Here is a 15,318-nt window from a genome sequence, read left to right on the forward strand (position 1 = left end):
TGCTTTAGTATGTGCACAACATAATATCAGGCTGTTACTGGACGGACATGAAAGAGTTGTCCTCACGTTGTTAGTCATGTACTGTAACAGCACACACACACACACGCATACACACACACACACACACACACACACACACACACACACACACACACACACACCAGGAACGCCTGCATATTAGTGGTAGAGAGAGCAGCAGCTGCCTCTGATCCCACATTCTCTCTCTCTCTCTCTCTGACTCTCTGTCTCTCTCTCTCTCTCTCTCTCTCTCTCTCTCTCTCTCTCTCTGACTCTCTGTGTCTCTCTCCCTCTCTCTCTCCCCCGTGCAGCGCTCTGGTGGGTCGGTGAAGCCGCGTTTTTGGCTCCGGAGCTCCGAGCGAGAAGGGAAGCCAGCGCAGAGGTAAGGAGGAGGGATGGAGGGGCGAAGAAAGAGGGGATTAGAAAGAGACAGAGAGAGAGAGAGACAGAGCGAGACACAGAGAGAGAGAGAGGTGATGAATGAATGAATACGTGGAGAAGCAGAGAGAGAGAGGGGAATGTGGTTAAATTCAGATGCTTTAACGCGCTCCACACTGTCAGTGCTGCGATGTTGCTCTCAGAGTGATGCGCAGAGCTGCTGCTGGATGTTACACTACTGTAGACTGGATATGTTGGAGACATGTGCCTGTGTGTGTGTGTGTGTGTGTGTGTGTGTGCGTGCGCGCGCGTACTCGCGCGCGTGTGCTGCAGCTGTTAATCCCACCTGTGATTGAGAGGAGCGCGCACTCAGCTGCTAAGTTAAGTGACACTCGAAGGGCACTGTGCCTCTGTACATCAATTAAGATGTGTGTGTGTGTGTGTGTCTCACTGTTCACTGTGTCTATATAAATTTGGGAATTTGGTGAGAACCTGCTGTGCAACTGTCTGCAACTGGACCAATGAGAGCCACAAGTGTGTGAGAGAGAGAGAGAGACACTGATATTGAGGTGTGGTGTGTATCTTTTAATATCTCAGTGTTCACTGTGTCTATGCGTTTGGGAATTTGGTGAGAACCTGCTGTGCCACTGTCTGCAACTGGACAAGTGTGTGTGTGTGTGTGTGTGTGTGTGTGTGTCTGTGTGTGGTTGTGTGTGTCAGAGGGAGTCTATATTAGGCTGCAGCGCTGCTGGCTCTGTGTGTTCGGGGAGTGGAGCGGTCCTGTGAGGATAGAGAGACCACAGACAGCTGTTAGAGAGAGAATATATGTCTATGTTCTCATGTAGATGAGATCAAACCTAAACTCTTATATTATGTTGGATATTTCTGGTGATTATTACCATGAAGTTGTTGTACAGTGACATGAAGTCAGGTTGTGTTTAATGCATGGGTCGTCATGTCTTATTCTGTCTGATCAAACTCAGTTTTAGTCAAAAGTAGAGGAACACCACGGCTTAGTTACTTTTTTCTTGTATTCCCTCACAGTTAGGACTTGATTTACTTCCTTACTTCCATTTGAAATAAATGGTTTTCCAAGTTTTGCCGTGACAGAACTTGATTGGCCCCCACAGGCCCCTGACCTCAACCTCGTGTAGCACCTTTGGGATGGAGTGGACTGTGAGCTGGATCTTATCACCCAGCATCAAAGTCGGACCTCTTGTGGCTGAATGGGAGCAGAGAGTGATAAGACAGATGACTGTATCCACATACTTTACAGCACTTTGTTAAACATTCTTTGATTTCCACGTGCTACGAGATACGGCCTTTATGAAACATTAGCCCCAACGAAGGCGTGCAACTTGTGCTGATGTTCCGCCTCACCATCAGCGTGAAAGTCACAGAAACTGTGATCTGTCAGGCGGAGGTAGTAACAGATGCGAGACTCTAACCCTAACCCAGGATCAAAGAACAGTAACGTTGTAGCAGGCCGTGTCTTCACCGTCTTATATGTGGAAAAGTAGCTGTCATCCTGTCTGTCCTACCGTCTCTTTGTCACATTTCCAAAAGCGTCTGTCCCCGGCAGCGGAAGCCGGCTGGATTATGCAACACACCGTGTATTTGTTGCCTTCCACTATTGTGTTGTTTTAGTGCCGCCTTCCCGTCCGAGTCTTTGGGGAACTTCCCACCGGAAAACAGCATCCCTCTCCGCAAGTGAGAGCCAGACAGGGTCAGCTATTTACTGATGGAGATTATGTGATGTAATTTAGAGCAAGAAACATCTCTTTGTCACATTCTGCAATGCATGGTGGGTCAGGATCTCAATTACAACGCGTTATAACTGCATCCACATGATTATAAACAGTTGGCAGGTACATTTTTACAGGTGGAAACACGTTAAAAAAAAAACCCCAAAAAACTGATCACAAAGTTGTGATGTGGACCTCAGGCTTAATGCCAGTGCTGCTTGGTTCAGTGTGAAATACAAAGGCGGTGTAGAGGCAAGCCTTCATTGTCACTAGGGTTGGGCTGATGGACGATGCCATCCACCACTGGGCCTTGACCGTCTCAACATCGTGATCAGACAGCACAAAAGAAGTAGTGTGCCCCCTCCCAGTTGCTGTCAGACTTTTCTTGCTCTTTATGTTGCTGCACTAGAGTGCTGCTTCAAGATGTGCTGCTAGAGGGGCCACCAACCAGGGCAGTGAGTGAGAGAAGCTCTAGGAAACACGAACTGACAAACCCATCAGTCGAGACATTTGCCCTCGTTACTCTTCTGCATTACACAGGAATAAAGACAAAGCAACAGTGAACTTTAATCAATGATCCTTCACGCTGAGAGCCAACCTGTTTAACTTGGTATAGTCACAGAAGATTAACAAAGGAGAACATGGCGATCCTTCACAATCCTACACTGAAGGATTTTATCCAGAAATACAAGACACAGCTTTGGGAAATCAAGAGATAACCGAAAGAAAAACATGGCTATTATTTTTTTATAACCGTCTCCAATTATTATTCTAAATGAACCTGATTACACTGAGAGCCCCTTTGTTCGCATCACATGCTGTGATGACAGGAAGTTGACACAGAGTCAGACTTCTTGCTGTTTCTTAAGTCTCTGCTATTGTTTTCCCAGTGGACCCTCACACACACACACACACACACACACACACACACACACACACACACACACACACACACACACACACACACACAGACACTTCTCTTCACCCCAGGCGAGACTGGATGAGGATGTGTGGATGTTTTACACTGTGGGACAGTGGTTAAATAAAGGACACCGTATATATATCCAGCAACCAGACATCTCTATGCACAGGGGGATAGTGATAAAGGTTCTGTTGCAGAAAAGGAACAACCGATCCCCACATTCAATTTAAAACTGTGACATAAAGGTCATTTGTGTGATGGATCAGATGCATTCACTAAGATTTATGCAGCTGGAAAACCACATCAGTTCAGTGTGTCACATTGAATACGCAGTATATAATTTCTGCCACTGGGGGGTGAAAACAGAAGGTGTAGTTTGAACCAGCATAGGATCATGGGAAGAGTCCCTTTAAAGTCGAGATTGATTGGTATTTGAGGTTATTTGACCTTGTTATGGTTTGAGTTTGTGGTTTTGTAATGTCCTGTTTAATTTTGAAGTTCTGTCCTCATGAGTCATGTTTTGCTTTTCATTTCCTTCTTTTGTCTGTTTTCCCTTTGTCCTTTTCACCCCTCACCTGTGTTGTAGTTGTTAATCACACCCTATGTATTTAAGTTTTTTAAAACTTTTTTATTCCTGAATTTGTCCCTGTCTGTTGCTGGGATTTAACATCTTTTTTTTTTTTTTTTTAAATTAAAGCCCTGCTTTTTGTTTCTACCTACTTGATTTTCTGTGTCTTGCATTTGGGTGGGTTTTTTGTTAAATCGCAACATATGTAGGTAAGTTAACTGACTTACCAAACCCTAATGTAGGTTATTATAAGTGCAGTAAGACACACACAGATGAGCTACAGGCACTTTGTAGGAAGAATGAAATAATTTGAATAAACTTTATTGCCTAAATCTGGACATGGTAAACAATTTTGAGAAAGCAGGCCTTTTGATTCTTTCCTGGAGTAGAACTGTAAAGTATTAGAATAGGAATACTTAAGTTAACATCTCAAGATTACCCTCAAGTGCTGTACAAAAAGCAAATGTACTCCCATCATTGTTTAGGAGATGATACATTCAATTCATCTACCGTTCGGACGCTTTTCTTCACGCGTAGCAGCCCTCCGAGGCTCAAGCGTGCACACGCCGCTTGTATGTTCCCTCGCAAACAGCAGGCTGATGAGAGTATTGATCTGGAGAGCTGGTTGACATGGAGCTAAATGTCTGTGCCAATAGCAAACACACATATGTACACACACTCTCTGCATACATGCGGGGACAAGCACTGCTCTACTTTGAGTTTACAGCCAGCCAGCTACAGAAGTTAGGGCTGAAAACTGGAGCACATTGTCTGTGCAGCCATCGAAAAGGTCACTGCTGATTTTGCTGCGTGTATTAAACTTTAATGATGACAAGGTGTTGTGTAGAATGACTGTGTTGATGTCACAGTCCTAGATTTTAGCTCACCTCTTCCTCTGTTTTATTTTGAAGATTCCTCTTATTTTACTTTCCACTTCCTGTGTTTGTCATTTTCCCACGCTTTCTCTGGGTACGCTTGTGTTTTATTAGTTCTCCCAAAAAACAAAACAAAAAACAAAAAAAAACTTTTCTCATCGCCTGATTTTTCAATGCCTACTATGTGATTTTTGGAATCCCGGTTTGAAAATAACAGCACATCTTGTTCTTTTTCTTTTTTTGCTCTTTTTCTTTTGTTCTTTAACTGTGCAGTAACAAACAAGGTGATGCCACTCTAGGAAAAAGACAGTGTATGAAGGGAGGGAAGCAAAATGATCAAACTGAACTATGAACGGAAATGAGAGTGAACAAAGAAACCAACACACTAAAACACCAGGAAGGTTGAGTTCATGACCAACCTTGGGCCTAACACCCACGACTGAATCACAGACAGACTTAAGTGGTCTATGATTCATGTAAAGAGGTGTTGATGTACAACATGGAATAACAAGATGACAAAACGGAGCACAGAAGAAGGTGGAGTTGAGGATTTAGTTCAAATTCGGCAAACTAAAAAGTATAAAGGGGTGCCCAGGTGTCAAGGAACGCTGCTGCCGGTTTTTGTTAAATGCTGTTATTTGTTCCATTGAAAGGCATTCTGCCAACAGATAAGGCCATTGTCAGGATCAAGCTTTTGTTTCTTAACCTTACCACCCACCGCTGTGTCTGCATTTGGGTCCTCACCTTGTTTTGTCAAATCTTGACAGATAAGTTAAATGTCGGGGGAAAATATTAAGTTTTAATAGATTTCAAATTTTTTCTCTCTAAATGTTAACTGGCTGTATGATATCTACTAAAACTGCAAATTGTAGTTTGTTTTTGTGAATGGATTGCATAAAACACAGCAAATTAAAAATGCTTTAAAAAAAAAAAAGCCTTAGATTAAAATATTTGTGAGCTTTAGCACTGCTGTGCAGCTTTATGAATCTTTGACAGGTCCAGGCTACTATAGCTGTTTGCTCTCTCTCATTGTCTTTATGCTAAGCTAGCCAAGTACAGTATCCTAAAACCCAGAAATGAATTAGTTTCTTTACATTCAGCATCTTTGGCCTTTTGTTTTGATGCATGAAATAAGGTTTGAGGTCCACAGAAGCTTAAAAGAATTCTCTATTTTTTCTATGACATTAAATGTGTCAGTAAAAAACCCCATTTGTGAATTTTAAAGTGCATTACGTTTCTTTAAAAAGGCGGCTGCTATCACAAACACAGAGACTCATCTACTCTCTGGTCCATCTGTACAGGTGGATCATTTTATAGTGAATTTTATAGTTTAGCGTAGTATGAAGCATAGTATTGATGATGTTAAAGTCCACTGCAACCGCAATGTTGTTCATTTATCTGCTAAAGTTAGCATTTTGCTTCTTGCTATTATACTTATGCTGCAATTTTTTATTTTCCAAAATCCAAGCTGATGGAAAATCCCATGGCCTTTTTTGTGGAGAGAACCAGAGCGACCATAACTTCCAGGTTAGCCTACAAAAATACATCATTCCTGCTGCACTCTATTACCTCCTGGCCCCTGCTGCTAGCCTGTGCTTAAAGTAATAGTAGAGATATTCACTTGCTCGTTACGCAGAGTGGTATCAATCTCTGAATGGAGAAATATTCTCTTTTTAAACAAAGGATCAGTGAACCAAAAAAAAACAAAAAAAAAACAATGGATATCCTAATTATCCTGCAGCTGACACTTCAAGGCTCGCCGTCAATCTGCTTCATTCCAACTCAACAAAGCAGCCTGAGAGCCTCAGGGCCCCAGAACCCCAGAGGCCCCCGGAGCCTGTGTTTAACAGTGCAGTAATTGGTTTGTGGTAACATGATCAATCATAACCTCGCCTTGCTCTATAGGAATTTGAGGGCCGTGTGCTTTATGACCTTCATTACTTCAGTTGCATGTACATGAATATATATGTTGTATACGACTTAATTCATCTGACTGGGTTTTTTATCAAAGCACAGAGTGACGGAGGCCCAGCAGCTTAAGAAGAATAAGGAGGGTTTTATTTTATACATACATTTGGCTTCTTGCATCCTGTCGGCTTAAATGTAGACTATGAAAAAGAAAAGTACCTTCAAATATGATGGTGGGGTTCCTCAAGGTTTTAGATTTCACAGGATGCATCGGACCGGCTGTGAGTAAGCTGAACCTTTTCCACGTTTTTTACTGGTTTTGATGGATTTGATGTGAGCGGGTTGATTCGCTTTATTTCAACCTGCCCGGAAACAAGAAGGAAGGCCCCGTTTGAGAGGGTGGTGAGGAGGATTTTATTCAACAATTCAACCACCTTCACTGGGCTCGAGTTCACTCATTATCACAACTGTATCACAAGACCCATAATTCCTCAGGTGCTCACTAATTTTTTCGCAGAAATAATAAATCACTGAAAGACTATGATTTTTTTTGTATGAATCACAATGACGTGTTCAATCCAAGTGCAACAGAAAGACGCCTTTGCAACTTAAAAGCCATTAATCCGTTCCAATTCCTTCAAATAAGGATTTTTTTTCCCCCTTCAGACTTCCCATACAGCCATATTTTGCACTTTGAGCCAGTACGGAAACCAGCTGACTGAAGATGAATGTGCTTTGATGAGGAAATGAAAGCGTTCATTCTTCCATTAAGGATCGACTAAATGGAGAGAGAACAGATCCCAGTTTGGGTTGGGATGGAGGAGGTGGAGATCAGAGTCATCATCCGTTTCTTTTCCCAGCTCCTGTGTTTTTCCATTTTATGCCTCTGTTCTTCCTGCTTCCTGCCTTTCACTGTCCTGATTTTCTTCCATTCGCTTTATATTCCTCTCTCATGTTATATCCCTCCTCCTTCCTCCTTCGCTCTTCTTCTTCTCTCGATCCATCTCAGCTGATCTGTCCTCAGGTGTCAATATTTTGACAGCTGTCAGACAACCAGAAAAGAGCATCCAGGCCTGAGTTATGGGATCCCGTGTGTGTGTGTGTGTGTGTGTGTGTGTGTGTGTGTGTGTGTGTGTGTGTGTGTGTGTGTGTGTGTGTTGTGTATGTATGTGTGCATGTGCATACAGCGTGGAGCCACACTTTTATTCTACTGGTCTATCCATGAAGTGAAATGTTTTCATTCTTTCATAATCCTCTTAATTCATATCTACAGTTTTTGTTTCTACACTCTGTGAGCAATTGATTTGAATAATTTATGCTTTCTCTGTGCATTTGTCTTAATTTAGTGTAGATACTCTGAATCAATTTAGCTTTTGTTTTTTTTTGTTTTTTTTCAAACAAATCAACACAGCATTAATAAATATGCAGAGAGAAGAGGAAAGTTAATTTTGCTCATTTCAGTGTGTGATTTCCAAAGCAACTCTGGAAGATGCATAATGTGTTTCCGCCTGCTATACTTAAACGCATCACTTTAATGAAACAGAGCAGGAAGAAGAAAAACTGAATTTACCTGCACAAGGCTGTAAAACAAATGTTAGAATAAACTGCACGCCATGGATGTGTAAATTGTTCTATTTTATGTTGTGACAGTGCAGTGTTATGATCTGGTTAGTTTCTCCTTTCGCTTAAAGGGACACTCTGTAGTTTGTTGAGAAGAAATTTAAACTCAGAATTTTAATATTCATGATATTAATGAAGTAGTTATACAAACTTGGGGATATATATCTTTTCCCTAACTGAACGTCAAGTTATTCTTAGAGGAAAACAACAATGTTTTGAAGCTAGAAAGGTGGCAGGGTCCGCCACATGTGAACAAAGTAAAACAGAATGTGTTGCCCTTTTAAGGTCACTTTGTTTATTCAGTCATGAAAACAAAGGGAGCTTGTTTCTATAGTTTAAGCATAAAAATCAGTCAAATGAAGACTTTTCTCTGCTGTTTAAAATTTCTTCCTCAAAACTACACGGTGCACTTTTTTAAAATAGCCGTTTCGGTCGCTTCAAACACAGCTGGAAATTTTTGGAGGGCTCCTCAAATATCCAGTGTTGCCGCCTGTACCAATGTTGAAACACAGTCTTGAACATGTGATGTGATATGACACGTATTGTAGAAATATCACGCAGGCCACGACATGTGTAACTGTAAATTACTGAGACATTAACTGCCAGTGTTTTATCCTGACTGCTGGGCTAAATGTAAAGTGTTCAGGACGTTGGGTTCCATGATTTCCCTTTTTCAGGTCTATCTTGTATTCAAAAGGATAGAAAATGGAGATATTATTCAGTAGAAAAGTACATCCTCATTTCCCTTCTGTAAATCCATTGTTTACAAACTGTGTTATCTGCATGTAGAAGCAGGCAAATAGGCTTGTCCTGTAACGGTCCTCTCGCATCTTAATTATTTAGATGAGCGAGAAGGAAAGAAGGCGGCCTCGGGGACGAAGACGAGCAAAACTTAAACATGACATCTTCTGTTCTCCGGCAACTTCAATCTCATGTGACAGCCGAGGAGGAGGAATTGCAGAGAAGCGATAAGAGGGAAAACTAGGAGAATTTATGATGCCTTCATTTCATCCATCCTGTGCCTGCCGACAGGAGACGAGAAAAAAGACAGAGAGATGGGAGGCTGGGAGCCCAGCGGTGAGTTGTACTGTCTAATTCATCTCTCCCTCTCTTCCCACAGCAGCTTCTAGACAGCGAGGAGAGAGCGCACAGCGGGCATAAAGAAGGCAGGAAGAGAAAAAAATACTGGCGTAGATAAGGAGGAGAGGATAACTTGACGCAGGAAGAGAAGGCTGAAAGGGAGACCGTAGAGATGGCTGAGGCGCCTCAGGAGCAGCCGCAGCAGCAGCAGCAGCAGGAGGGGAGGGAGGAGGAGGAGGAGAAGCAGCAGAGCCCTGTCGAGGCCACGGAGCCCGATGAAGGGGCCGAGGAACCGAAGGAGGGCGCCCCGGCGACCCCGGCCCGAACTCTGCTGTCCATGAGGTCCATGAGCAGCGTGGATCCCGACGACGACTCCCCCAACATGATCGTCTACCGAAAGGTAGGAACAAAACAAACTGTCGTCTCCTTTTATTTTCACTTCAGGTGAAGTTTGTGATCTTGTTGATGCTGCTGAGAACCAAAGTTGGGCACAGAGATCAATATCAGTGTTTGGGTCCTGCTGCTGTTGTTGGTGCTTCAGATTTAAGCAATGCAAAGTCCTTTTTAAAGTGCTTTTGTTGTTGTGAACGATGCCTTTTTAAAGAATTGCACCCATCTGTGCCACCTCACACTGTAACACACTAACAAATTATTATGTTTGATAATAATCATATATGGGGGCCTGTGTGTGTGTGTGTGTGTGTATCATAATAACTTGACTCATGAAGCTGCCAAATCGGGAAGGGCGTCGCTCCATTTTTCTTTCTGCTCTGCCGGATTGCATTGATGGCGCAAGACTGCCGTTCTGAAGCTTTCCGGACAGGACAGATGGTGTAACGAGCGAAGGACTGACTTCAGAACAAAGCCGACAGCATGTCTCTCCTGGTCAGCAGAGGCCAGATCATTACATTTCGGGAGAAGAGGGGTTTAGGGAACAAGTGGCAGAATCTATTTGTGACAAGCAGTGGGATTTTGTGAGGACTGCGTGCTGGATTTATAACAGGAATGGTACACACGACTCCCGGCTAGATGGTAGGACTGGAAGGGAACAAACTGCGGGTTACTGGCCCTTTAATGGCAAATCTCTGGCATCTTTTCACATCACAATTAATCGGGAGGTGATGAATGAATGGAAGTGGAACCTGGGTATCTGATCATGTTTTGGTGAGCATCCATCTTGCTGACCTCCACCTTTGACCTCATTGTGTAACTGAAAAGGAGAATATACTGTTTGTCCTCTATAGCAATCAATGCGGTACGTCATTGTTCTATTCTGCTCTGGACCTGGGGAAACTACAATGATGGTAAATGAATCTATCTGAAAGCCAATCTCTTTACCTTACTTGAACACAGACATCATCCCCACCCCGCAGTGTTTCATCTTGATGAAACTGTGTGTCTAGACGCAGTAGTAGTCAGTGTGTGAACAACTCCATGGACACATGCCCGAGCATCATGACTGCAAAAACACAGGTTGTGTACGGAAGAAGCGATGAGGCCGAGATTGGAAGATAGCGAACGTACAGAAATCTGGAGATTTTGAAACTTTTCCCCCAAGGTTCAAGTCGGCCATGTAGCATACCCGTAATGGCGTGCTGATGGAGCCGGAGTGAATTTTTATGAGCACGCTGCTTTAGGAGATGCAACACAGCCTCCGCAGCACTGCTGGTCGGCCCAGTGAAGACAGAGCGGCACAGCGTTAGCCTCCTGCTGACGTGCGTTTGACCTTAAACTTGTAGCTTGCACAGATTTCATGTGCTTGTCCTACGTGGATTTGTCCATTTTACGCTAGTTTGACTTCTTCCCCTCAAAATCTCAGAGGCAGGTTTTGCAAATTTTTTTTCTCATCCAACATGTGTCTGACAGCTTTTAGTTACTAGTTACTTCCAAGATGCCAGTTTTTCATGCCCGCACTAGTTCAAATGACCCTTAATAGCTCATGCAGCTGACCCTCAAGTTGTGTCAGTGTGAGATCTTCCTGGCAGGCTGTGCAAGGAGTACGGCCACTTCTCCAAAAAATGTTAATCACTTCAACTGGGTGCACATGCAGTGAGGACAATAGCCTCTGTGCTTAATGTACCTGACACTGCTCACATGGATTATGTAACGACTGTTTTGCTTTTGTTTATGGACTTGCAATAGTGTCTCAAAACTCACCAACCCGGACAAAATGACTCCTTCCCCCGTGGTGCTTCTCTGATCTGGGCTGTTTGGATGAATACCAAACTCAAGGAAATGTAGGAAATGTATAGACCCTTTGTTAATCCCTCAAGGGCTTCGTCTAACCTTTACCATAACTGCATCGTGCCCGACCCCAACCTTTGCAATAACTATAAAAGAGTTGTAACCTTAAAACCAGGGACTGGCCTGAGAATATGAAGTTAACTTTGATGGCAGGAGCATTTTCTATTTCTTTTGCGACATAATACACTCAGAGGCAACCGGCCTTGATTATCACTCCTACAAACTCTTTTCCCAACCGTAAGAAAATACAGCTACTCTGACCTTCAAGCAAACATTTAAGGACATGTCCTTGAACTTGAGATCTAAAACTCATGCACAAAAGCTCACCTGCTAACAGACAAACATGCAAAGTTCATGTCTGGAGAGGCGATGCCACATCCTGTAAATCTGCTTCTAAAATGAGCCTCAGCTGCAAAGATCGAACGGCAGCACACAGAAACAGGCAGTGAAGGTGACTGTTATAATAAGTGAAGATTCTGCTATGTAATGTAAACCAATCTGACGAAATTAGATCTTGTATCGATTTCATGTGTCACATACACATTCACCGACAGAGAAATGACTTTCGGCATTTCCACAATGAAAAGGAAATTTAACACTGTTAACCGGCACAAATGATGCAGTCGGTGAACTCACTGCGGACTATGCCAATATCTATAGTATCTCAGCCGGTGCAAATCTATATCTTCTGAAAGAGGCCGGAGGCACGGCAGGAATTGCAAGACACCAGCAGCCACTGTTGTTGTCGGATTTGATAAATGAGCTCCTGACGGAGGGTGGAGGAGAGGTGCAGACAGGAAACAAAAGAAACCAAGAGAAGGAGGGAGAGAGTTAAGGTGGAAAGTAAAGATGAGGAGAGAAAGGGAGATGGGTGAGGAAATTCTTAAGCGGGCAGCGGATGGGTGTCACCACACCATCTCTGAAGGCAACGCTACTGCACAGCGAGGGTTACTTCAGGTCAGCAACAGTAAAACAGCAGCAGAGATACGGTGTGATATCACCGACTATACTATATTTCAGCATCAAAATGTCATTTGAAGACTTGTTTTTAGAAAGAAACAACACCACTAAAAAACACAAACTCACCAGCCGTGTGGGTTGCTGCGTTTATATAAATAATTTAACAAAAATCTGTTTTTTGAAATGTAGAGAAAGATATGAAGAGGTTTCACACAAACTACCCATCCACCCTAGATGCCTAGAATTTGCATCATTTAGAAATGTTTGAACAACTTTGGCACCGTTAATCAGATCCGCATTTGATCGGAGCCCCTACAGAGGCTCAACAATCCAACCTGGAACTTGGGAGTCTTTTTTGGGACTGCACAAAAAAACCATAATGATAATCTAAATTTTAATTATCTTCGACCAGGTGAAGGCTCGGGTCTTGCAGCCCATGCATTGTGTGAGAGACATGCAGACATTGTAAAAGATGCATAAATTACTCAAAATAAAATGTTGTCTCAGATGTAAAGATGGTCCTCGAGCACACCACCGCCTCTTTTTCATACCTAAATTATCGTTTGTGGTCAGTTAGAGTAGATTATTCTTTAAATATTGCTAGATTCAAAAAGGGCTTTCATGCAACCAGTCTGCTCGAGCTCACCCAGGAGATAAAAACATAACAAACCTGGATGTGGCTGACATTAATCAGTTTGCCCCCCCTGCAGTTTTCTGGTTGCAACACCGCTGTCGTAAATACAGATCCCAGGTCTGTGACAGTTTTGTCAGATGTAATGTAGGCGCTAACTAGGAACAAAGCTCACTGCGTCATGTCTGAAGACTTAAACATGTATGTCAGACTGTGATCCTGCCCTCTCACTGAAGCTACACAAAGCAGAAACAGGTGACGGGGGGCGCAGTGGCTGAGACAGAGACGCCATTCACCCTGCTGTAATACACTGAACTATCAACTTGATTTTATTTCAAAGTGAAAAAAGTTACATAATGTTGCTTTAATGACACTTGTAAAGCGACCGCAGCTATAATGTAACACACCTGGAGCTGATGTATAATGATGGCTCTACGTGTCTTAATTACCACCTGCCAACAGCAGAGATACATCTTTTTAAGTTTATGTAATATAAATTAAAGCCTTTGCATAACTGTAATATGAAACTAAATCCCACTGAGAGCCAGTGGTTTATAATAGACATATTTATCTGTTATTCATACTTACAATGACCAGCGGACTTCTTCCAATGCAATCAAGCTGAAGCGACCCACTGGGAGCTGTCTGGAGGAAACATCCAACATCCAGCAGGAGAACAACAACAACAACGGCAACAGCGATGCGACCAAATGAAGCACGGAAAATAGAATATAAGCTCGTGTTCCATGGGTTTTTACTGACGACACATTTTTAAAATGTCACAGCAGAACATTTCTGTCCTAGAAAAAAAATGTTTTACGGCCCAGGTGTCAGAGCGGTTTGCGGATGAAGAGTGTTGTGCCTATTATTGTCTACGAACTCCTGACTGAAGACCTTTTAAACACAGACTGCAGTGAGTCCCCGCTCTGATTTGCCGCTACTCATTCTAAAAATGCATTTCCGAGGAAACCATCCAACATTTATCAGCCTCGCTGCGTTAAAACAACACTTGGTGGTGAGCTGAGCTTCTGATCCACAACATTTGCCTTTACACGAAAGGTTGCTTTGTTATGAAATATGTATGCCCTGGACTGCGTTCCCCATTAGTCTTTCTGGATGAGTCATCAATCATCCACAAGCAGTAGACGGGGGGAGGAAAATGCAAATCGTGCTCCCGATTCAGCGTTTCCAAAGCTTTGGGACGCACAGCTCCAGTTTGAATTTAATGGAGTTTTGTTTTTTTTTATTTTTTCACTTCTAATTTCAAACCTCCGACTCTGAGCCAGTGCAGGGTCAGTTTTAGTTGATTTAAAATCCAATGAAGGCGGCTCACGGGCGCTGATTCTGGGTCAGTGGTTATGGAGTAATAAGGATGAGAAGCGATGCCTCTCGCCTACAGAGAGCCATTCATCTTCGAGAAAGATGGTTTACGACTCGCAATGTCTCTTTTCCAATTCTTTCTCTTCTTTTTTATATTTACACTGGGAGGTTCACAGTTATGTCTATTCTCTTTTTCTATATTTTTTTTTCCTTCATGCTTTTTTTTTAACACTGAAATGAGCAAATAAACCAAATATGCATTCATTCATTTCTATTCTGTTATGTTGTATTCTATTCTATCCGACGGGAGAATGCAAAACTGTAGCATATGTACACAGCCTATACATGACTGAACATCGAAACTGTCTCAACACACGTGCGCACACACACACACACACCCCAACACACACGCATATTAACGCAAGGAGATTCAGTGCTGTTGACAAGAGTGGAGGGTGTTGACTCACCTTTTCACCAGCTTGAATTCAAAGCTGTCAGCCAGCATCTGCTTGTGTGTGTGTGTGTGTGTGTGTGTGTGTGTGTGTGTGTGTGTGTGTGTGTGTGTGTGTGTGTGTGTGTGTGTGTGGGAGGGGTCGTATGTTTGTGTGTGTGTGTATTGTGTGTTGTGTGTGCGCACTGTACAGCCTTGTGTATATTCCAGCACCTTTTTTCATTATCCTCTGGTTCCCAGTCTGACAATAGCAGCTGTTGAACTGCAGGCCTGTTTACTTAACAAGCTGTTTGTACAGATACCTGTTCCCATATTCACCAGAGCTGCTGGAACGCGCCCTGAAAGAGAGCTCGCGGGACGAAAAGTCAAAGTAGGACAGTTGTCTGATGCCCTCACAGCAGGGGGTCACCGCCTTAAAGGACCTCGGCAGCCTGTGACTTTGTTGCTCTTTTTTTTTTTTTTTTTTTTTGCAGTTGACACTGCGATAAATAATCTTCGTGCACCAGTCTGCCATGAAAGGCAAGAATTATTTAAACGCCTTTTCATCAAAGTTTAACGAGTCCTGTGATCTAAAATAGGCCCTTTGTCTGCCTCTGTC

The 15,318-nt window shown here is 42.9% G+C and overlaps 1 protein-coding gene across 1 annotated transcript in view; it reads left to right on the forward strand.

Annotated features, from left to right (window-relative positions):
- Nucleotides 1-326: 326 nt before the first annotated feature.
- Nucleotides 327-15,318, forward strand: part of rgs6 (regulator of G protein signaling 6) — an 86,743-nt gene continuing 71,751 nt past the window's right edge. The window contains exons 1-2 of the mRNA XM_037086259.1: nucleotides 327-400; nucleotides 9,155-9,514. Of these exons, the coding sequence (XP_036942154.1) occupies nucleotides 9,287-9,514 (228 nt within the window). The 5' untranslated portion in view covers nucleotides 327-400; nucleotides 9,155-9,286. The remainder of the gene's footprint in view (nucleotides 401-9,154; nucleotides 9,515-15,318) is intronic.

The sequence above is a fragment of the Acanthopagrus latus genome, chromosome 22 (genome assembly GCF_904848185.1).
Source record: "Acanthopagrus latus isolate v.2019 chromosome 22, fAcaLat1.1, whole genome shotgun sequence".
Classification (NCBI taxonomy): Eukaryota; Metazoa; Chordata; class Actinopteri; order Spariformes; family Sparidae; genus Acanthopagrus; species Acanthopagrus latus.